General features: G+C 36.4%; 1 protein-coding gene across 1 annotated transcript in view; it reads right to left on the bottom strand.

The window, feature by feature from the left end:
* The window catches only part of LOC149791314 (uncharacterized), a 291320-nt gene that overhangs the window by 211703 nt on the left and 54863 nt on the right, over positions 1-24754 (bottom strand). The window contains exons 5-7 of the mRNA XM_089969843.1: positions 23683-23799; positions 18950-19069; positions 1299-1367 (exon numbers count right to left, since the gene is read on the bottom strand). Of these exons, the coding sequence (XP_089825969.1) occupies positions 1299-1367; positions 18950-19069; positions 23683-23799 (306 nt within the window). The remainder of the gene's footprint in view (positions 1-1298; positions 1368-18949; positions 19070-23682; positions 23800-24754) is intronic.

The raw sequence follows: 24754 nt of genomic DNA, 5'->3' as shown, positions 1-24754 counted from the left end.
TAGGTTAATGTTGACGCATGATCCAAAACCTAGCAATACGACAATGTAAAATATTCGCAAAATACTTTTCTTTTTCTATAAAATAAGCTTGGTTCTAAGTTTTATTTATCATCTTAAATCATAGTATATAATATTTCTTCATGACTATACAGTACACACTGCTTCACTGACTCACTTAAATTGGTCTTTCAGGGATCATCATTTACGGGTAAAACTTTGATGTGCCAAACTAATTGCATGCTTTATCTAGGTAAATCTGCAATTCATTTAATTTACTTCGGAATGTAAACAGTATTGTTTGTTTCATTTCTCATCCTAAACTGCAGGATTAATTCTTCGCCGTTAGAATACAGTGATAAATGTTTAACTGACTTAGCACGGTGTTTATAAGTTTACGCAGTGGTAGTTAATGCTTTGAGGTGTCATACATAATTATGATGAATAGTCTTGTTAAATTCTTATTTGGACATTCATTTCTGAGGTGTCTTGATAGTCCAAAAAAGGGATAAATACTAAGCCAGAATATTCACACAGAAACATGTATTCAAGTACAGGATTTAATGTAGCCGGACAAAATACAAAAAGTACAGAAACTTGTACACCGCGAATACAAACTAATCATCCCTATCAAAAGTGACAATGATGAAGAGAAATTTGAAGGATTTGATACAAAAGACTAAATCCATCAAGAAGATAAACCCACTAAGGACCTATAAAAAATGACAAATCTATCATTTCAATATCATCAAGTTTTTCCATTTTACTGAACGATATCTTTAAAACAATTATTTGCTTCAATCAGGTGCAACATACTGATGAAAAGACCAGAGAAACTTAAGCTCCGGTTGACTGCATACAATTCAAACTTTGAGTAGCAAACGATGATGACTCCACTATTAAAATGGATAACTACTGTAGTACTAAGAAAATGGAGTGAAATTATCAAGACTTTAAAATGTATTATATCACATGCATGCTATATGAGAGAAATATTTTTCCATCAGTCTGGCTCAAAAATTGGTCATTGCATTGTACTGACTTAAACATGTTTCTACAAGATTTTCCATTTGCCAAAAAGTATCATTTTGCTCAAAAGAGTCATTAGTTGATATATATTTCAACCAGTTAATATGACCAGTTTGAGTGTAAACCTAATATTTATGATTTTGATCCATGATTTTTCCTAATAATTGTATTGCATTAATGTATGCCTACAATCATCTAACACTTCATAAAACATGCAAAGAAACATATAGTTTTATTTCTTGAACATTGATGTGTTTACTGTGTATACTTACATGCAACTCCTGCTAAGGCCATAAGCAGACCACCATAAAGAGGGGTTGGACCTCCAAGCTCCAGTGAATCTTGCAAAGAAAATAATTATTACTATCATAAATGATAGACAATAATAATATCTATGTTCCCTCTTCACCCCTTGAAACTGGACCAGTCCACAGAAATTTGTTTGGACTGCCCAGTCTGATTATGCAAAATGATCATGTGCTATATGCATGGAGTTGTTGATAAATTACAGGGTAACTGTATATTTCACAAGGATCAATAAATAAATACTATAAAATATAACACATGGTTGATACCAATATCACATCAGGAAAAAACGAGCACTTTTTGAAGACATTTCATGTTTCAAACTTTACTTTTAAAGTGTTATCATTATCTGGTAAAACTTAGGAAGAATAGTGGTTATGATATTATTGTCCACATAATATCTGAATGGGGTATTTTCCTGGAATATTTGTTGATAAACTAGACCTTGTGAAGACACTAATTTTCAATGGACTTTGGGGAATATGGGTAGAGAAGTAGTCATCTCATCTGCATATGGGAGAAAGCAGTCTTATTTATATCAGATCCAGGCTCCTGGAATTTTCAAGTAAAGAACAAATAATATTCTCAATTAATTCCTATAATCATTGTTTCATATTATATGATTTTCACTCTAGCCATTGGACTTCAATGCATTTTCACTCACTGATAATAGCTGATGTTACTTTAGTTATTTAAATTCCTAGATATATCAATGGTGGATAGCTTAGAAATAGAATCCAATGCATCAACATTTTCAGCAGACATGTCAGGTCGTGGAGATACAACATTTTGTCTTTGTTCTATTGCATTTCTCCATTTCCTTTATTTGAATGAGTATGTGTTCTGTATTCTATAATCAACTGTCTACTTGTTTAGGCAATTTCAGTTTCAAGAGGACATAAAATTGCTTCATCAATTCTTGATTCATCATAGACTCCTCACAATCAGTAAATCTAAAATGATCTCAGCTATCACTGATCCAATGTCTTTGCACAACTACGAGACACAGCATGTAAGTCATAACTTAGCCTTACTCACATATCCCACAAGGGAATCATGTTTGAAAATATGTTTCACAAGTCCTTGATTGACTTTTGCTTCTCAGCTTTAACGGTCCAACGAACACATGATCAATTTCATTTTTCAACACGGGATGGTTATTATTCCCAATGAGGTTAAGTGCTGATGAACACGTAAGCAACTTAACATGTCAGTAAAATGCTACAAAAGACCAGGTTTCAAATACTTTCATGACAGTAACTTAACATTTTACAATGACTATTTCAAAATTCAAACACTTAACGATTAAGTATATTCAAGCATTTTCCAATACTTTATTGCACCCAATCTAAACGTCAATCACATTTCAAGATTGTGCTACCTGGTCACAAACATTGCATGGTTCTGTAGGGCCTCATGACACTTCACGAACTGATCATTCACACATTCATTCCGGAACCTCTTTGTGACAAGACAGTGATAAACTAGGGCTACTTAGTAAAAAAGTAACCACAATGAAATAAAACAAAAAATGGTATTTTCTAAGGAAAAATAATAGTCTGAAATGTATGTAAATTATTACAACCTTGATATACCTTCATGCACTTCATAAACTTGAACAAAAGCAGGCTCTTACCAATATTCAAGCTGTCTCTACGGTCCAGGCTCTATATTATTGAGACAATATATGAATATGCTTTTATCTGACCATTCATGCTGTGTGTCAATTTTCAATATAAGATCTATAATAGTAGTGAAGTAAGGCAATTGTAGCATAAGCAAGTAAAACTAGCGAGTGTGACAAAAAAGTAAAAAAGAGTAGGAAAAATAGGAAAAACTATGGCTACTGCAAACTTAAGACTGTGCACCCTGTGAAAGGTATGTGGACATGCATTAAAAGTGTAAGTTTGTTAACTCTCCACAGTTAAACTGTATTAAATTTGTTACTAATATAAATCATATTATTGGACTATTGGCATCATTTCAAGACTAATCTAGAGCTCAAACAATTCAGGTCATCCAACACCCATGGGCACCTCTAAATCTGGATCTGGCCCCTATCATGTTCAGGTGAGATTTCCATCGAGCTTGTCCATACATAGTTTTATCTAATTTGCCTCAAGGAATGCTTCAGCCTGCTGACTAAAATATATCATTTTCAATATGAAGTTCTTAAAAGACACATCATTAATACTCAGGCCCACTCCATCCATTGGGAGTTGAACTGTACCGCTAACTTTAGTTTCAGCTTTTATAAACTTTATGTGCAAAGCTAAGTACATGACCTATAATTTACACTGGTCTACAATTGTTTAGAAGTCATCTGCTTCAGAGATAAAATGTGCTATTTATTAGGAATTTTGATGTGACTGATTCAAATATGACAATTAAAACAACTGATTTGCAACTGTTTCCAAGACATTTAAGTTTTTACATTTCACTTCTATGTATATTGTGTAGATAGTTTTAATCATAACTTGTAAAACCTAGGTCTTTTTATGTGTTTATGCTTGCTTTACAAATTTCACATGTCCTGTTTATGTAACACTTTTAAAAACAGCAAGAGTTCTATAAATACAATTTATTATGAAACAAAAGGCAAAAACTATATATATATATATATATATCATAAGTACGGTGCTTCTTGGCTTGTCTCTTGTATTCATTAAATGGAGCATCTCTTGTCACTGTCTAGTGATAGTCTGCAAGCAATGATGGATCCATTTGCCTTAATAGCGTTTCTCTATTGTTGCATTGTCCTGGTGAAATCGCTCACTGCGCTCATCACTCCCTGCTCTGCAGTTCAGTGGAAAAAATCTAGATGAGAGCGCAAGAAATGTATTTTCAGTGACATGCTGCAACCAAGACTTTGGTATGCCTTGAAGATGTTTTCCACCAACTCCCTGTACTTGTCTGCCTGGTTGTTTCCAATAAAATTTGTTGCCACTAACTGGAAGGCTTTCCATGCCGTCTTTTCCTTGCCACACAGTGCACAGTCAAATGCATCATCTTGAAGAAGTTCACAAATCTGGGGACCAACAAAGACACCTTCCTTCATCTTAGCTTCATTTAACCTTAGAAAGTTTCCACAGAGGTGCTTAAAAGCTGCTTGTGTTTTGTCCATGGCCTTGAAAAAGTTTTTCATCATACCCAGCTTGACATGCAAGGGTAGTAACAAAATCTTCCTTGATTCAACAAGCAGTGGATGCTGAAGAATTTTTCTCCCAAACTCCAATGACTGTTGGAGGGGCCAATTTGTCTTGATGTAGTGGGAATCTCTCACACAACTATCCAATTTGCAGAGAAAAGAGCAGTACTTTGTGAATCCATTCTGCAGACCAAGCAGGAAAGCAAGAACCTTCAAGTCACCATAAAGCTACCACTGATGTTGATCATAGTTTATGCACCTCAAACGTTTCATGTTTTGACAGGTTTCCTTCATATGGACTGCATGACCAACCGGAATTGATGGCAAAACATTTCCATTACGCAGCAAAGTAGATTTAAAGGTCTACTAGTGTACTCACACAACTTTGGTTTATGTGATAAATTTAATCTTCTTGATGTGACTTTTAAAGGTATTATGTCAAATACCTTGTCAATAATGAAAATAAAGACTACAAAACATTGATTTTTCAATAGCACATGGCAGCACGCTCCTAGCCGATTTTGCACTCAGCAATTTCCCTAAGACAAAGCAGAAGTGACGTACTGTAGGAAATGGCAAATTTCTACTTTCATTGTTAGTTGCATTCAGTAGTTGGCACTGTATGTTATTCGACCAGTGACAGGCAAGATACTCTGCAGTGACAATTTGAGAGACGATGATTTAAATACCGTCTATAATATTAAAGAGTCACTTGATATTGCGACGATCAGACGACACCTTCCAAATGTAGTTCCAAGCATGTTTTCTTGCCAGATAACTGAGTCCATGAACACCAGATCAACAAAAACCAAGGTTACGGCAGAGCTAACAACATGTAGACCGAGAGAAGATTGTACAGAAGCGAGAGCTAGCAAGGGTAAAATATTTATACATCTTTATCTTGCTATATTATTAGTTGTCAGCCCCACCCACTAGCCACAAATATACCTAGCAAAAGAATAATCAATGGGAGAGGGCGATTTTAGTGGGAGGGTGTTTGTAAATCATAATAGCTCCACCCCTACTCCCAAAATGAATCATGCTTTACCGTGTGTGTGTGTCCCTTGGATTTTGGTTTTGCCCACTCCCCTATATTATTATCCACCCCCCAAAAAATTTGTGTGCATTCCCATCCTTATTTCATGCCTGTTCAACAATAATAATAATGACAAAACAAGTTTTCTGTTAAAGCCAAAATGTTGCGAATAATTGATGTAATGATTGTGTTTAATTGTAAAGGCTTCATGTTGAAGTACTGGGAGTAAATTACCTTGTTTGCAGACCCTAGTTTCCTGCATCTACCCAGAGTCCCAGTGTGGCTTCTGAGCCAGCCAGTCAACTGTAAACATGATTTTCTCACTACACCAGTTGCAGGAGAAGTGTCATGAGAAGCAGATGCCTTCATAGACCTGACTAAGGCGTTAAACCTGGTCCATATGAGCGGACTCTTCAGGCTCCTGCAGAAGATTGGCTGCTCGTTGTCGTCACGTCGTTCCATGAGAACATGCACAGCAGAACAGTGCTTCAACAGCACAACATCAGAAGCCTTCCCAGTCAGCAGCAGATTAAAGCAAGGCTGCGTTCTTGCGCTAGCGCTCTTTGCCATCTTCTTCTCCATGCTCCTCCAGTACGACTTCAAGGACTGCAGTGAGGGAGTGTACATCCATGCCAGGGTTGATGGCAAGCTGTTCAACATTGCATTTCTCCGTGCTAAGGCTAAAGTCACAGAGATTCTCATCTGTGAATTGCTCTTTGCCGATGATGAAGCTTTGACATCACACATGGAAGATGGACTGCAGCCGCTCGTATGTCACCTCTCCCATGCCTGTAAAGAGTTTGGACTGACCATCAGGCTGAAGAAAATGAACGTCACGGCACAGGATGCAGACTTCCCTCCCACCATTGCCATCGACGGGTACTACCTGAAAGTTGTTGAGAACTTCACATACAGTGGAACTCCACTATAACGTGATAATTGGGGTCCACAAAATTGGATCACGTTAATATTGGGGTCGCGTTAATGCGGGGTTGTACAGTATTTTACTTTTTTTCAGAGAACAGCTCATTGGCACATATACATGAATTCATGTATAATGTATGTGATGAATAGAGTATCAACACTGTTTACTATCGTGCCGTCGTGGCATGCAGTTCATCTATAATGCATGTAATTCCATTGAAAATTTGCACAAAGATTTACAATATTCAATAATTTTTTCTCAGATCATTGTGTCTGAATTCAACATCTAATATAAAGCATGATCAGAGTATCAACACCATTTACTTGCCATCTGATATCATACTGTCGGGGCTTGCAATTAATCCGTAATATATGTAATTCCATTGCAAAAATTGCATATATATTTAAACTATTCAATAATTTTGTCACACTTCATTATATGTCTGAATTCAATGGGAAAAACTAACAGCAAAATTAGGTTAAGAAAGGCGAAGCACGTGTATGGTTCATTACGTCCCAGGGTCTATGAACAGTGTCTGTACAAATTTCATACTGCTAAAATTTTCTCATATGCGTTGCCGTGTAAATTTGTCCATTGCAAATTTCCAATAATTAACGCTAGTACACCTATTCATTTGAATGACTACAGCAAGAATAATTAACAATCAACACATGTTTTCAGAATGCATGTAACTTTTACTTCAGATTTTGTGAATATTGAAAGAAACGTGTGAAAACTACTATACTAGTCATTGTGCAAAGTGCAGAGAATGACTTGCGTTTGTGAACTTGCTTTTCCATAATGGTAAAATAGTTTTATAACAAAAAAAGGAAATTAATAACGAGTTCATAAATAAACACCATACCCATGTAAAACTCAAGAACTAAGTGCAGTAGGCTTGCAATGGTTACAAGTTACTTTTACAAAGTTTTATAAGCTGTACGCAAGTACAATTTGATACCCTTTCAATATCCAGCTAAAAAAGTGGACATTATTACTTATTGCATCTAATAACACCACCAAGTCCAGCAAACATGTTGGCGGTTTTTGTTTTCTGATGTTCATTAAATTGTGAGAATCTTTTTTCAACAATCGCATTGTGTGCTGCTTGGTTGTGTATGCAGTTAAAGAACAAACAGGTGTCAGCTATTGTTTGAGCAACGATTGTATACAGAATTAATTGAAGACAATCACAAAGACGACTTACTGGCTTTTCTCTTGGATCAGTAATAAGTAACATTTCCGATGATGTTTATCTTGGCATTACACTTCAAGAACCTGGCTTTTAAGTTTATTACACTATGAGAATCTTATATCAACCACCGCATTGTCTGCTGCTTGGTTGTGTATGCAGTTAAAGAACAAACAGGTTGGCTATTGTTAATTGTTAACATTTACGATAATGTTTATTTTGGCATAACACTTCAATAACCTGGTGATATTGTTAAATTTCAGAAACTACACCATGATCGTATTACATTAAAATTCATATGCGAACTCTTCCCCAAAATGATAATAAATGTTTTACACATTATTTCTCGTACTTTAAAAAACAAATATTTTTCCCAGTACGAGAAAAATACACATGTATTTAACATTTCAGGAACCTTGCCACGATTATATTAAATCCAAACTCATATGTGATCTCTTCCTCATAATGATAGTAAATTGTTATATACTATTGTACTTTGAAGAAAAAAATATTTTTTCATGTGCAAATGAATAAGGAAATTTTGGGAGCCACACCACGACCGCATTGTAGCCGAATTCGCGTTATAGTGGGGCACGTTATAGCAGGGTTGCACTGTACCTTGGGTCCACCATCTCCAGCTTGCTCTCCATTGATGCTGAGGTGAACAGCAGGATTGCCAAGGCAGCAGCAGCAGTTATGGCCAGACTGAACCAGAGGGTCTGGAACAACCCCAAACTCACTGCAAAGACCAAACTGTGTCTACTAGGCCTGCGGGCTCAGTACATTCCTCTATGGCAGCGAGGCATGGACCACCTATGCGAGCCACAAAAGGAAACTCCTCAGTTTCCACCTGAGATGCCAGCTGTGCATTCTGCACATCCAGTGGCAGGACAAAATACCCAACACAGAGGTTCTGAAAACTGCCAACATGAACAGCATGTTCTCTATTCTCAGTGAGAGGTGCCTTCACTGGCCTGGCCATGTCAAGAGAATGGACCCAGGCCACATTCCCAAGGACCTGCTATACGGCGAGCTAGCTGAAGGTGCACAACTGACTGGACAGCCACATCTACATTAAAAAGATGTCTGCAAGGAGGACATGAAGACGACCAACATTGTCAACGACTGGGAGAGCTGTGCTGATGACCTCTCCTTCTGGCACCTTACTGTCAGACAGGGCGTTCAGAAAGCCAAGGAAGCAAGAAACAAACCTCGCTGCAAAGAGAGACAGGAGGAAGGCAAAACAACAACATCCTCGACAAGCATCAACGTTCACCTGCAGCAAGTGCAACAGAGACTGTCACTCTAGAGTTGGACTCTTCAGCCACTCGCGAAGGTGCAGACAGGACACCCAGCCAGAAGCTACATCATCGTCTCCAGAAAATGGATGGATGCAGAGTCACCACTGTGTCAATGGATGACGGTCTAGGTCAGAGTCAAACCCACAACCCATTGCTTGTGAGTGTGAATACTAATGTCCTTTCAATGTGGAGAGTATAGTATTATTATTCATAATATGTACAGAACCATAGTTAAAAGGAATTTTTAACATACTTTAATGCTGTCGGTGTAAAGATTTTTACCTTTTAAAGCTGCTCTAATTATATATATATATATATATATATATATATATATATATATATATATATATATATATATATATATATATATATATATATCTTTTTGTTAGGTACTGAATGAGAATTTTGAGAACCAGCACCCAGAAGATAATGCACTAGAGGGAACTGAAGACAGTAGATGGTGTGACATATCCTGTGCTGCATTTTGATGTCACAGTGAACTTTCCAATCTTTCGCTGTTTTACATGGTTTGTATAGCTTCATAGTTGATATGGATTCCAAAGCTGAATCAGCATATGAGTCAATAATTAGGCTATGTAAGATTTTTATTGCGGAAAAACTACAACGTATTGGTAATATGTCAAACTTCATGATCAACCCTTAGTTGTAAAAGTAAGCAAACAGGTTTGGTGCATTTGTCAACTATTGTTCAGACATGCAAAAGACTTCATGTGCGACTTCATATCTACTGCAAAGGCATGAAACACATTTTTCATACTCTTATAACAGGGACTAGATACACCATCATGCAGTGTTGCAGTTCAATGTCAGACTGATAGGATACTTAAGAAATTACAAACAAGTAAATGAAACATATAACATTGTATTAACTAAGCTCAGTATGATTATGTAAGCATATGACTTGATTGACCCAGCACTTGTGAACTTGTCATTATTTAGCAATGATACACTTTAATTGATACACTATTTAATGAGAAATTCTCATCTGTGTGAAAACCATGATGATCAGTCAACACATGTCTAAACTTTCACCTACTAAACAAGTTGTGAAGTAAATGTCCTGCAAGTAAAGAGGAACATAGGCATTGCAAACTATCATGTACTTATCAGCATTCATACATGACACTCATGCAAGAAATGAGCTTACTTTTTCAATGTTTCTTATGTGTGTGTGATTTGAATTTTTAACGCAGCTTTAACAATTTTTCAGTCATATCGCTACCATGTCTGCAGTGTGGCAGTTTATAGTGATGTCTAGCACTGAGGCATCATGCCGCAGAAATGTAGCATGATGTCCCACCCAGTCACATTATCTGACACCAGGCTGACCAGTCCTAACACTAACCTCTCAATACTGAGTGCCAAGTGATTCTGCTGTTAGTACCATTTTCGTAAGTCTTTGGTATGACTCGGCTGGGGATCGAACCCACGACCTCCTGCATCCGAGGCAGATGCTCTAAACACTAGGCCAGAGAAGCAGTTACTTATGCTTAAGTCCATTTTTAAAATCTTGGTAAACACATTTAAGCTATGTACATGTGATGTCACATTTCAAGAAACAGAAGTAATGTTAATTTTGCTCAACTCATTTTGTTTCTCTTTTCTTCAGATCAATGAAGCGAAGAGTATTTATGACATGGAGAAAGAGGGACTTTCTAGAGCCATAAAAAACTACAGAACCACAGTGTGGAGGTAGACACTATTATTACAGACAGGCATGTTTAAATACAGAACCACAGTGTGGAGGTCGACACTATTATTACAGACAGGCATGTTTAAATACAGAACCACAGTGTGGAGGTTGACACTATTATTACAGACAGGCATGTTTAAATACAGAACCACAGTGTGGAGGTAGACACTATTATTACAGACAGGCATGTTTAAATACAGAACCACAGTGTGGAGGTAGACACTATTATTACAGACAGGCATGTTTAAATATAGAACCACAGTGTGGAGGTTGACACTATTATTACAGACAGGCATGTTCAAAACAGAAATGGATCAGAGAGAATATAAGAGCCACACACTATTATGTGCGACATGTAGCCAAGTGTATGTAGATACTGCAATTTTTACTACCCTGAATGATACCATTTGATAACACTCGTATACAGGCACATATAGTAATATAACAGTTGTATGTTTAAAGTTATATTAAAGTTGGACTGTGACTCTTGGAAATTCCTTTTCCATTTTATATGATGACAGCAATCATATCTCCTGCCACAAGACATGCTCAAATTGGCAGGTAATGTCCAACAAACTTGATTGTATCCTTTCCAGCTTTTATTCACAAGAATCTGAATACTCCTTTTCATTCTTCTGTGTTGATTATTAACACTTTTCTAGAAGCTTATTTTCCCTTTCGTCTTAAAAATGCATGGCTTTCTGGACACCATTTTTGAAAAAATTATATAATCAACAGTTTGATCATGCAGACACTTCACATGAACAAACAGGTGCAATTTAAAGCATATGAGGTGCTGCTGTAAAGTTAGTCTGGTTCCCTAACTAATTTCACTAATTCTAACATGAAACCTGGATTCAAATCAAACACAGATGAACCAATTATCCAGATTTTTCGGCAATGATCATTTTTCCATAGTTTTTGCTTTTATGCAATAAGTCCGTATTTTAAGGGTAACTTTCGTAGAACTTATGGCAAAATCATAACCTTTGGCAGGTCTGTAAAGGTGATAGGCTTTCTTAACCATAATGGTTATACTGTGCTTTTGAGATGCAAAAGTCACTTCATCACAAAAATAGCAGAAGTTATCTGCAGTGTTCACACAAGTACAATGCATTTCTGCTTATTTTGGCTAAACAGAAATGTGTCCCTTTGCAAAATCAAACACTGACAAATAACAGAGCATAACACTGATTTCTAGAGCTGGCCCAAGGGCAATTTGTTCAGCTGAGTGATGTAAGCTTAGTTATGATTGCATCAACATGACTTCTAGGAATAACATGATGCAATTCATATCATGTATGATGCAATACCAGCTTCAGATTACATCATTCATTGTTTGCCAGAAAAGTAAGTACTGTCCAAACCCAGTCATTGATTTATTCATAGATCCAGTCAAAGATGTATTTTAGTATTTTCTGGTTTAAATTGAGACCCCTTTCCTTTATAACTCAGTTCAGCTCCATTCCCATGTCAAGGGTCGTATATACTGACTCAGTATCATATCTTTAAAACTAGAGCCAATCAATAATTTTAAGCATCATTTTCTTTCTCAGTGACCCAGAATTAGCAAAGTTTGACTACATTTACTTCAGATGCTTTTTGGTTGTTACAATTTCCATTCCTTACATTTCAGTTGTACTGCATGAATAATAAAAAAGATATCACTTTGCTCAAATTGATCATCATTGATTCAATATATGGAGTGGTACCAATGAAACTGATTGACAAATAACCTAAGCTAGGGAATTAATATACAGGCTTATAAAAGACACAAAACAATAATTTTCATTTTCAAAATGTTTCAAGATCATTACATTTTAATCCATTTAGTTCAAGGAGTTGTTAGTCACTGATTACATTGTCTTGGAAATAGAGTTTTCTGTAATTGTGACACATCCAAAGTACTATTACATTAACCAATGACGAAACTTGAAGCTACTGTTTCTACTGATTGATAAGAGGAGAAAAAAAAATCTCTCCAACTTCATCTATCTTACAAACTTTGACAGAGAAAGATTAAGATGTAAGTAGGATTCAGAAAACAATGCTATTACAAGGCCCCAAATACTCCCAACATAAACAGACTGAGATGAAATACACAGCCTTGGCATCAACCTGAAAACAAAGCTAAAGGCTGAACTCACAAGAGTAAGGATGAGGTGTATGCCACATTTATTTTATAACTCCACAACTGATCATGCGGAAATTATGAAATTAGCTGTTAGCCCTACTAGCTGAACAAGACTGATGGTTCCGTCCCATGAACAATACTATAACCATAATGAACCAACCCTTTAATTCTAGAGAGATGTCAAAATGAAAACAATGTAGCGTTGTCGGGCAAGTGGATTTCAAGCAAGTGTGTATATTTTTAATGCTACTTGATATGAACACGTCTTTAGAAAAAAAATTGTTGCGATTATTTAGCACTGTAAACCCTTTTCCTGTCTCATACACAAGTTACAATCAATGATTTTCAAATTTTATCTTTCACCATCAAGAATAGTTTGCCTGCTTGTATTTTCTTGCTTAGGAAAAAATTATGACATTCGATACTACCAATCTCATTATCCAAACTGAAAACATCTCTCTCTTAGTATTAAGTCAATATTTGATTTATTCAGTTTACTTATTTATAGGAAAATTGTGTACTGATATAAGCAACAGTAGGTTACTGCCGATACTTTACTTTGACATCATGCCTTGTATACAACTGTAGTAGACAAATTTGAAGATGGTGAGAACAGGGATATGAACAGCCATTCTGATTCTGCCTTGACTTCATGTGATACTGTTTCACAAAACCAATGAAACAAAAAATAATCCAATTGATTAATGGATCTTCTATCCAGTGAATATAACCAGACATGAATTCATCTGATTTGGCAATGTTGCATACCTCTCTCTCTCTCTCTCTCTGAACAATCTGAGGTGCGAGTAATAGACGTTTAGCTAATAATAAAATTTTACACATTGGGTTACAATACACACTACAACTTTAGCCAACAACTTTAATCAATTCAATATGTATTAGTTATATCCTTTTCTTGTTTATTATTGTGTTATAATTTTGCATTTTATTCAATCAAAATTAACAATATTAACTTCTTAATGTTACTCAAAGGTTGTGCGGTGCATTTTTCAGCAACTGCTCAAAAACCTTCCCTCTCTCTCTCTCTCTCTCTCTCTCCATGTTATGAATTGAGCCCGTGTTCTTTTATCTAAAGGTATATCCATCTACATATATATTTGGAAAACAAGATGGCCGCTATCGCTTAACCGGCTTGAAGCAGCTGTTCCGTTTTTTAGTACCGTTTTCACGATATTTGTGCTTGTTGCCTGTTTTCATCTATGTTATTGTATTCATTATGTATTGGCTGTTAAATTCATATGTGTTTCTTCATCTCCTTGTTTTGGAAACAAGAATAATTAGACTTTTTCTCAGCTGTCTTGCTCCACTGTTTTTGAACAAACCACCATCACGTGATACTCGACTGTCAACCCGTTTATGCTACGATGGACCCTCATTAATTGCTTTAAATGTTCACTCCTTGGCTCTCCACACTACATTGTGCTCAAGACTAAACGAACTGAGACTACATTCATCATTACCTAAATGTAAACAGAAGCGAAAAAAGAAACATTGTTTCAAAGCTGGCCGGCATAGAACAGGAAGAAGAATTACAGTTATCTCCGTTATTTCGACAGAACCATTTAAAAAAAATTTGTCCGTTAATTTAGATAACCTAATTCAAATCCCAATTAATTTGTCAACCTGTATGTCAACTATCCAAGAAATACCTCTGCGCATTGCATTATTCAATGCCCAGTCAGTAGGACCACCGGAAAAACGCACAGAAATAGTTAATTTTATCAACGACGAAAATGTTGACATATTATTCTTGACAGAAACATGGCTAAAAACATCAGGCAATGAGCCCAAGTGTGCGGATCTAACACCCACTGGTTACTCCATCAAGTCATTCCCCCGTAATTCTCGCAGAGGTGGAATTGCTGTCATCACAAAGAACTCCATGATAAAACGTCTGAACTACACCACAACATTCAATTTCGACCATACATCGTTTGAACTAGTCCAAACCACACTCACACTGGAGCAAAGTTCAGTACATTTGTTCTGCCTATACCACCCTCCTCCTAGTAGAAAAAACAAGCTGGCTGACTCTCTCTTTTTGGAGCAGTTTCTGAATCTCCTGGACTATGGAAATTTGATAGGTGGCAACCTGATTGTTCTTGGAGATTTCTACTTTCACTTTGACTGTCCCAGAAACTCAAATACATCAAAACTCCTAGATTACATTAATGTTTTCAACCTCAAACAGTCAGTTCACCAACCCACCCATAAACATGGTCACATTTTAGACTGGATTCTTCATAGACCTGATGATAACATTCTATGGTCCTCCCTGGTATCCCATGACCTTGCATCTGATCACCTCTGCCTTTTATGCCATCTTGACATATCAGTCCCTAACCCTCCACCTTTATCTGCTACTAAGAGAAACCTCCGTATGATAAATAGAACCAAATTAATGCACGACATCCAAGCTAACTAACAACTTGCTTACCTCCTACCGCAGAACAACTCGATAACTGTCTGCGTTCATTACTTGACAAACATGCCCCAGCTACCAAGTGCACAGTATCAATTAAGCTGACAGGCTTTGGCTTTCCACCAGACTCACTATTCATAAGCAAATCTATGAAGTCGCTAAGTGGAACATAACAAATATAGTTCATGCAGCGAAATCAGCCCACTACACTACTAAAATCATGGAAAGTTCCAGCTGCAAAGAGCTCTTCGAGATTACTAACAAGCTAATGTCAAGGAACAAATCAACACCATTTCCAACTACCTTCTCTCCAGTCGACCTTCCGGACATGTTTGCAAATTTCTTCCGTGACAAAGTACAAATCATTAGAGATAAGCTTGACACCACAATTTCAATTGACTCGTCGTCACCATACAGTTGGGATAGAGAATTTGAGCGGCAACCATTAGCAGCATTTGAACCTGTCTCTATGGATTTCATACGTACAATCGTGTTGAAGAATGCACCAAAGTCATGTGAACTTGATCCAATTCAAACATCACTGCTGCTTGAGTGTTTAGATCCAGTATTGCCTTCACTAACTGATGTTATTAATACCTCTCTCTCATCTGGGGAATTCCCATCATTTTTCAAAACTGCCATTGTAAAGCCTTTGCTGAAGAAACCAACACTAGACCATAACGATTTAAAGAACTACCGCCCAGTTTCTAATCTCCCATTCATTTCAAAAATCTTAGAAAAGGTTGTTCTATCCCAGCTTGTATCTCATCTAAATTCAAACAGTCTTTTTAGCAATGTACAATCTGCATATCGCCCTTGCCACAGTACTGAAACTACTCTTTTAAAAGTAGTTAATGACATTGTCTCTGCATTGGATAGTGGAAAGATTACAGTCTTCACCCTCCTTGATTTGTCTGCAGCATTTGACACAATAGACCATGATATATTACTTCGCCGTCTCCAGCATGTATTTGGCATTCATGATACAGCCTTACTGTGGTTCAAGTCCTACTTGGTCAACAGGACACAAATTGTATCTGCAAATGGAATCACTCCAACCCAGCTGATCTATGTTGTGGTGTTCCACAGGGGTCTGTACTTGGACCTGTTCTCTTCATTCTGTACACTCAGTCGCTCTCAAGTGTCATAGATCATCATCCAGTGTCTCATCAACTGTACGCTGATGACACCCAAATATACAAAATTAGCCACCCAACTGAAGTTGATGCTACCATCCAAGGTGTAGAGAGGTGCATTTCTGATGTGAAATCATGGATGACTTGTAACAAGCTGCAGACGAATGGTGATAAAACTGAGGCCATTCTGATCACAATACAAAGACTTTTTCATTCACATCCTTTACCTAAAACAATAAATATCAGCAACGCCAACATTAAATTCACACAATCAGTACAAAACCTAGGTGTTACTCTGGACAGTACTCTCACATTGCACCAACATGTCATGAACATATGCAAGGCTGCATATCTTGAGCTGAGACGCATCAGCTCAATTCGCAAATATCTTTCAGTTGATGCCACTAAAACTCTTGTGTGTTCACTAGTACTATCAAGACTGGACTATTGTAACTCAATTCTGTCTGGTTCATCTCAATATCTACTCCAGAAACTTCAAAAAGTTCAAAACACAGCTGCTCGGATCATACTCAGAGTACCACGATCAGAGCACACCTCCCCGCTGCTCTGTACCCTACACTGGCTATCCATTCAATCCAGAATCAAACACAAAATTAGTTCTCTGTGCTACATTTCACTGTCGGACTCTAGTCCTACATATCTGACCTCACTCATGTGTACACACCAGCAAGATACTTACGCTCCTCTTCTGACAATCGTATACTCATTATTCCAAGTATGAAAACAAAGTCATATGGACAGCGTTCTTTTGCATACCAGGGCCCAGCAACGTGGAATGAATTGCCCACTGACACAAAGATACAGTGATCACATTCAAGAGGGCTCTCAAAACTCACTTATTTTGACAGCAAGAGCAAACTTAAAGACCTAATAATGTTTCCTACCTAAATATTCTCAGCATGTTTTTTTATTTTTTTAAATGTTTTTCTAATTTCATGTTGCTTGTTTTTGTAATTGCAATATTATTATGTTTCTAATCTTATAGGTGTTGTCTAAAGTTGTAAAGTTGTATATATATATATATATATGGCTAGAATGTCTTCACCAACAATGGGGCTTTCATTAGCATGGATGTTTTTGATGATAACCATGTTTTACCAATTTGATCAGTTTTTAAATGAGGATACAAATGAAACTTCTTCATCCAACAGACTGTAAAAATTTATGGTCTAAAGCAATCTAACAGAAAAAAAGCGAAAACAAGAAAGTTTTGAAAACTGGAAAAAACAATTTATTTAAACAATCATGTAACTGCATGCATTTTTATTATTAAATATTTGATTATATGGAATTGCCTATGGCTCCAATGACATAGGACGTTTATGAAAATTTAAAACCTGAAAATGAGTATTAAAAGCTTAATTCAGTATGAAGAGCTAATAACGATCATACATCATAACATTATGTAGAGATTATCTCAAATTTTGATGTTGATGAGGAAACACATCTTGTAATTTATAATGCTAATGACATATACGAGTCAGTGTTCTCTCTCTTTTTGTTGCTCTTTCTCCCTCTCTCTCTCTGAATGTATGCATACTTGATTGAGTCATACAGTTTATTTACACAATATCCACTCAAACCTGATATCAGATGTCACTTCACGAGAATGCATGTTGTGCTGAGCTGTTATCCATGACAAATATTAACATGTATGCAGAGATAGTGATAATGCAGCAAATAACCCTTAATCATCTACAAGCTCTGTACCCCTATTGTGATTCATGGCAAATAAAAAATTCACATTAGCTGTACCGTATAAAGCACCATGCAAAACTTTGGCTTGTTTTGGTTTTGTGGCAGTTGACACTATTTTTTTATCCTATGACAGAGTCTACATAGCAGCCAGTATATTTGTGAATGAAGATCCTTGGAAGACCCTGTGAATGAGGAGCTACCAATGACAAGCTACCAACAGGTGAAATCTCCCAAGCTTTTTCACATGCTCACAATGGTCGAGTCAAAACTAAAACTCACAGGAATATAGCAGGAATATTTATATAGAATTAATTAAAATTTATACACCAAGGGATACAAAATATATTGAAATTAAATGTTCTGAACATGAAGTTGTACAAAATGAGATCTTTCTATGCTCATAATGCAACATTTTAAAGGTTCAGGAACATTACAAATCGTGAATGCATATTTTCAAAGTTAAGAAATCAGTTTTAAAAGAAAATAATACTGTGCTAAGTTTGATAGCATTCTGAAACTTAGCTTGTCCATACTTATCTCATAAAAACTTGGACAATAAAAAAAATTACAATACACTGTTGTAGGGCATCGCTACAGTATGGGTTTAGGAAAACAATTACATGTGAAACAATTTTAACATATCATCTAATTCTAGAAGTAAACAAATGAACAAAGTAGCGAGAAATTATATTTTGGTATTTTGATTGATAGTTGTATAAAAACACATGAATATACATGTATGAAAGTCAACTGTGCCAAGGCACAGAAACAGGCTATAAAAAACATTTGTTACATGCTTTACAGAACAAGGTATTTTTTTGCATTTACAATGCTTTATTCTCAAAGGAATGCATCTTTTTGGTACTTACTAAATGCCTGTTGGAGTTGGATGTATTCGTTTGTGAGTCGTTGGACTACCTTCACTTCCTGACCAAACACAGACAATGCAACATGCTCCTCATCAAAATATTCCTTGACTTCCTCCAAACCTGTAAAATTAAAACCAAAATTTAAAATCTTAAAACTTTTGAAAACGATCGCACCTGACGTTAGTAGACAATTTAATAAGCTCCAATATTTTCTGTATATCTTACGATATTGTTTGTTCAAATATGTGATATTAAAGACAGTTCAGGTCACGACAGATTAGGAGATTTCCAAACTTAAGTCAGGAATTTTGATCGCAAAAGAGGGAATGGACAACAACTGTGAATAATGAAAAGAATATTACATACTTTAGTATTAATATGTACTCATCATTTCATCAAGTCAGCCCTTTCTCATTAACTTGTTGTCAGTCATACTGTTTTTATATGTAGTACAAATATTTTCAGCATTTCTTATATCATTGCTGGCAGTCATCATCATTGCTGATCTTAACTCGTGATGATTTCTGTTACTAGATCAAGTTTCCATCTAATAACTTCTTGGTTTTCCTCAAAACGGATGTTGTCCATTTTACTGTCTGTATTGGAATGTGGCAATCTCAGTCTACTTGGTCTACCCAAGAAGTTTGAACTGTTTGCTTGATCTAGTAACATAAATCATCACGATTTACATTAATGTTAATTTAGAGAGGATTAAATCAAGGTCAGGGGTGTTTATATCAGTTTATGCGATGTCGTTCATAGTAGTGCCAAACACATATTTCCCTACAAATCATGATCATAGGTTACTTTCTGCAGATGTTCACTCTCGAGAGACTATCTTTGGCTACGAAATTGACAAATAGTGTCTCAAAATGACGAACTTTATTATGTGATGCAGATTCCATAAACATGGATTTCAGCAATATATTTGTCATGGTTAATACATCAGATCAGGATTCTGCATGATGCGATATTTAATTCTCACCACAGAAACTGACTTTAAAATAAGCTTTACAGGAAAAGCAGTGTACATGTTCATGTCCCTTTGAATTTGATTGCAAGCAATGAAATTTTGTCTTCCAACTGTTATTGGATTTTGTGATATCTTGGTCACTTGCATTTTGGTGTTGGAGATGGGCACACATATACATTCTGACAATCCTTAAGCAGCATTGCCACTTGAGCTCTTAAGTAATCCAACCACAATAAAAAAATATCTTTAATCCTGACCTAATTATAAATTTTGTTGTCAGGGATTATGCAATACTTACTCATCACCATGTTGTAGCATTATGCTTTTTGCTGTCAAAAACCAATGTATGCTTGATGTGAATACATCGACCCACAAAGTGGAAATCTGTCAATATGACACAATTGAAACATGCACTTGAATTAGGCCATGTGTAGAACCATCAAATTTTCCACAGACAATGATTCCACCAAACAAAAGAGAGGGAGGGAAGAGGATATTTGACAATAGCAATGGTTAAGTATTGCATCATAATGTTAGTTTCCCCCTATAAACACATTTTGGAATCACCAATACATTCCAAATCACTACTGCATAGTTGAAGTTGTCAGTTTGTGGACAGGCTGAAGCTCTCTCATTATAACTAATGAAAAATATATGTAATCACCACTGAGAGAGAGATCAATGATTGTCATATAAGAGAATGTTGTCATCTCTCTGGGACGCATGTTGTACTGCAACAGTTGGTGCTAGATAAAAATGTTTCCTGAGGTAGCCCAGCAGAAGCTGTTCCAAACCTCCATGCAGAGAGGAGTAGTTGTATCTCCCAGATATCGAAGATACCTTAAGATGGATGTGTCGATCACATACTCTCTCAAAGCATTTGTACAATGCCATCTATACTGCTCTCATTTCAAGGTTGTTTATGTGGAGGGACGATTTGGCCAGAGAAAAAAGACCCTGGAGAATTATGTCCACAGGCTCTGAACAAGCACACCAACCAGAATCTGATACGTCAGTGAACAAGAAGGACTGGGATTCGGCAAGCATGGAGACTCCAAACAGGATTTGTCCCGATGCATCAACCATTGCATATGATAATGAAACATCGATTCCACAGTGACTGGGGTTGATAGATAATGATTGTATAGTTTTCAACTTGCTAGAAGGAGGAACTATAGGTGATGCCTATTTAGTCATCCAAGGAGAAACAAGTCTTCAGAGATAAATAAAGACGATTAGATAAGAACGTCTCTGCTCATAGCACCTCTAAGAGTGCCAGTTTTGGTTAGGAAGTTCATACCCAAGTAAACAAAGTCTCATGATGGAAGAAGTTCTGATTACTCAAGGTTGGGATGAAGATCCAATTGAGTTACTACATACTGTTACGAGTCTATTCTTTTAAACTAAGTAACATAAAAGAGGGAAAAGAAACAAGTTTTGTAAAATTCAACAAATAATGTATTTCCCTAGAATACAAAGTGAAAATGAAAAAAAACAAATAGAACTTTAGGTACTGCGAATTAAATTCCAAAATAATAATAGAATTAAAGACACAAGTCCAAATAATAAAGGTTCTGGATAAAATTTATGAGAAATCCAAATTAAGTTGAACGCTTAAAGTGTTGATGTGTCTGTGGTGCCCTGTATCATGGCGCTGTAACAAGTCTTTTGTTACGGAGCACTGCCATCTCACCTCTGTCTGCGGCGGTTCGAGTCTCGGATTCAGCCAATGTGGGTATGTGAGAAAGCTTGCCAGTAGCTTCTCGTGGGTCAGTGGTTCTTTCCAGGGTTTTCCCGGGTTCTTCATCCACCATTAATACTTGCCGCCATGTATAGCCTATCGTGTGCTGAAAAATGGCGTTAAATGCCACAACAACAACAACACCACTCCAATTTTAAGAGGTAAAACAGTGACTTTGACACAATATGTGTGATGCAAGTCCTCCCTAATAGAATAAAGCAACACCCTACCACCTCTTTATTGTGAGGGAGCTGCACACTTGTGCAGTGTGCAGCCTCCCTAATAGGAGTCACCAACATTGTCGTGCAGTGTTCAACCTCCTTATCTGCAGGAAGAAAAAGGTTTGTGCTCTGAAGTATCCACCTAACAGGAGAGAGAAACACGCATGTGGTGAGTGGGACACCACCTTGACTCTGGAGCATGCAACATACCAATACATCCCTTCCATGTTGAGGCAATCAAATCATAAAACGTTCTGTCCCTCTTTCACGAAGGCATTCACATGCTGAAGTACTAGATGGTCCCATACACTCCTAAAACTCTTGGAGTGCTCTTACAAGTTTAGGACCTATGCTTATCACAAAGCACTGAGGGGTTAAAAACCCAAAAATTCATAAGATGAAACGAATGGAACATTATGCCATGTGCACAACGATTTTTAGTGTGAACTTTGAATAATATATAGTCTGGGTGATTGTCCTAAGGACCAAATTTGTGACCACACTGTCCTACACACTTTTCTGACTGACCTTATTTATAAGTAGTGCGTATTAAGTACGCCTATATGTATGCACTAGCAAATAATTAAAAACTAGATTTACCTTTTATTTTTCTTTGTCAGTGAAGACTTTTATTAATCTTATTGAAGAAAACTGATTTAAAGCACTTGGAATTACAGTGAGAACGAGATTTTTTGGCAAGTCAGATTCATCTACAAGGGGTGACATGTGACATTTAAACTTTAAATTCCCCACACATTGTGGTTGGGGTGGAGAGAGGAAGGGTGGAAAGGATTAAAGAAAATTTCCTCCAACATCTCTGAATGTCCTGATGGAATTGCAGCGGCTTCTCAGAAATAATAGCTCTACACATGACACTGTTTTGCGAACATGGATCTGGTGACTACAGTGCAGAGTTTTCTCAGTAAAATATGTGTGCTTTGCTGCTTATGACCCCTGGAATCATACACCAAACAGACTGATTGAGAGATAGAGAAGAGAGGCACCAATTTATCTATGTCGTTATCTCTTTCCTGAGCAATTTCCTTGATACGGAATCAAATAATAGACATACCATATATCCTCACTTTATAAATCTATTTTTTACCAAAAAAGTTTTATTCATGGAAAGGGGGCCACTCTTCCTCTCTCCACACCAACCAGAATGTGTGGGGAATTTAAAGTTTACTGTACTTTTATGTATTTTCAATGCAATAGATTCGGTCAAATGCAACTCTTGAACCAAAACCTCACTTATTAATACCTCCAATACTGATGACAGAAAAGTCTCTGGTATGTATTGCTTCTCATAAGCTCAACAAAGATCAAACAATAAAAAGGAAAGATTTAAATATATGTTTTATTACAAATTGCAAATTATGTCCAAAAGTATCTTTGAAATTTGCAAACAGCAATGCACATATTAGCCAAGTTGTATGTAGTGTGTGATTTTAACATTTAAGCTGACTATCCCTATAACTTTTCCAGCATTATCTGGTCTTGATGTTGAAGGACCATTAAGTTCGAACCGCTGGGAAAGTAAAGCCAGTGTGGCCACCGACTAATCACCTAATTGGTGCACTCAGTGACATTTGATTTACTCTTTTCATGTGCGAATAGAAGAGGGCCGAAAACATGATGATTACACTGAAAATGAATTAAATTATACATCCTTATTTTTATACGGGTTTTTTTTTTATTTTTAACGTAGCGCAGGACTGTTAGTTATCTGGCACACTACTGCAAGGGAGAAGACTGTTAGACAAGTACAAATGTTTGGTTGCAACACTCGGCAGTTTACCTTGAATGAACTGAGTGAAGAACTGTCTTGTTTGTCCCCATGCATCTCCTTGCTTCATACTGTCAGATATATCAATGCAAACAACTGTGTGTATGCCCTCAATTTGCAAACTTTGACCTGAGGAAAAAACAATGTGTGCTTAAACAAACGTTTAGTGCAACATTTTATGCCTAGTGTAATAGAACATTGATATTCAGCAAAGACTATGCCAAAGTTACAAATTAGCAAAACTGTTTCAAATACAATCATTCACTACAATCACATAATTCAGAAACATAAAGTAAAGGTACAGTGTGACCCCGCAATAACGCGCTCCGTTATAACATGAATTCGGATATAACATGGTCGTGGTGTGGCTCCCGAAATTTCTTATACGTGTATTTTTCTTGTACACAAAAAATTCTTTCTTAAAAGTATGAAAAAAAAGTAAAAACTTTATTATCATTTTGAGGAAGAGATCGCGTATGAATAATACAAGATGATCATTGCATGGCTCCTGAAATTTTGTATGTATTTTTCTCATACATGAAAAAGTAGTTTTTTCTTCTTCAAAAATGCGAAAAATAACGCATAAAAAGTTTATTCTGGGATCACCAAGGTCTTCAACAATGTCGCAAATTTGGATTGTTTTTTCTTATTCGCGGCAAAACATGCCATGTGGCAATTTTTTTTTTATTGGCAATGTTGTTGGCTGTTTAAAGTTTTATATACAACCATTGGTTTGGAGTGCAGAAATTCAGAGGCCCCATGAAAGGAAGCCGCAAAATGGATATAAAATGCACTAAAATTTATCTATAGTTACATAAACAAATTCTTTGTCCATATTGAAAAACCATGTAAACAGTGCACTGTTATATTATAATCTGCTAATCATGACATCTAGCATGAGTACTGTATACTGTGAAATATCCACTTTTTTGTTGCTGACATTTCTAGTAACGGAGATCAACCGGACGAGGTATTATCTTGTAATCTATCTTTCATCGGATTTTCAGCCACATGCTAGTAATTAATATATTTACAAAGACTGACATTTGTATCTGGATGTTAAGTAAAATTCCTCTTCTTTTCA

Source organism: Sinohyriopsis cumingii, chromosome 9 (genome assembly GCF_028554795.1).
Source record: "Sinohyriopsis cumingii isolate HCF-2022 chromosome 9, ASM2855479v2, whole genome shotgun sequence".
Taxonomy (NCBI): domain Eukaryota; kingdom Metazoa; phylum Mollusca; class Bivalvia; order Unionida; family Unionidae; genus Sinohyriopsis; species Sinohyriopsis cumingii.
This window is presented reverse-complemented; position numbering and strand designations above follow the sequence as displayed.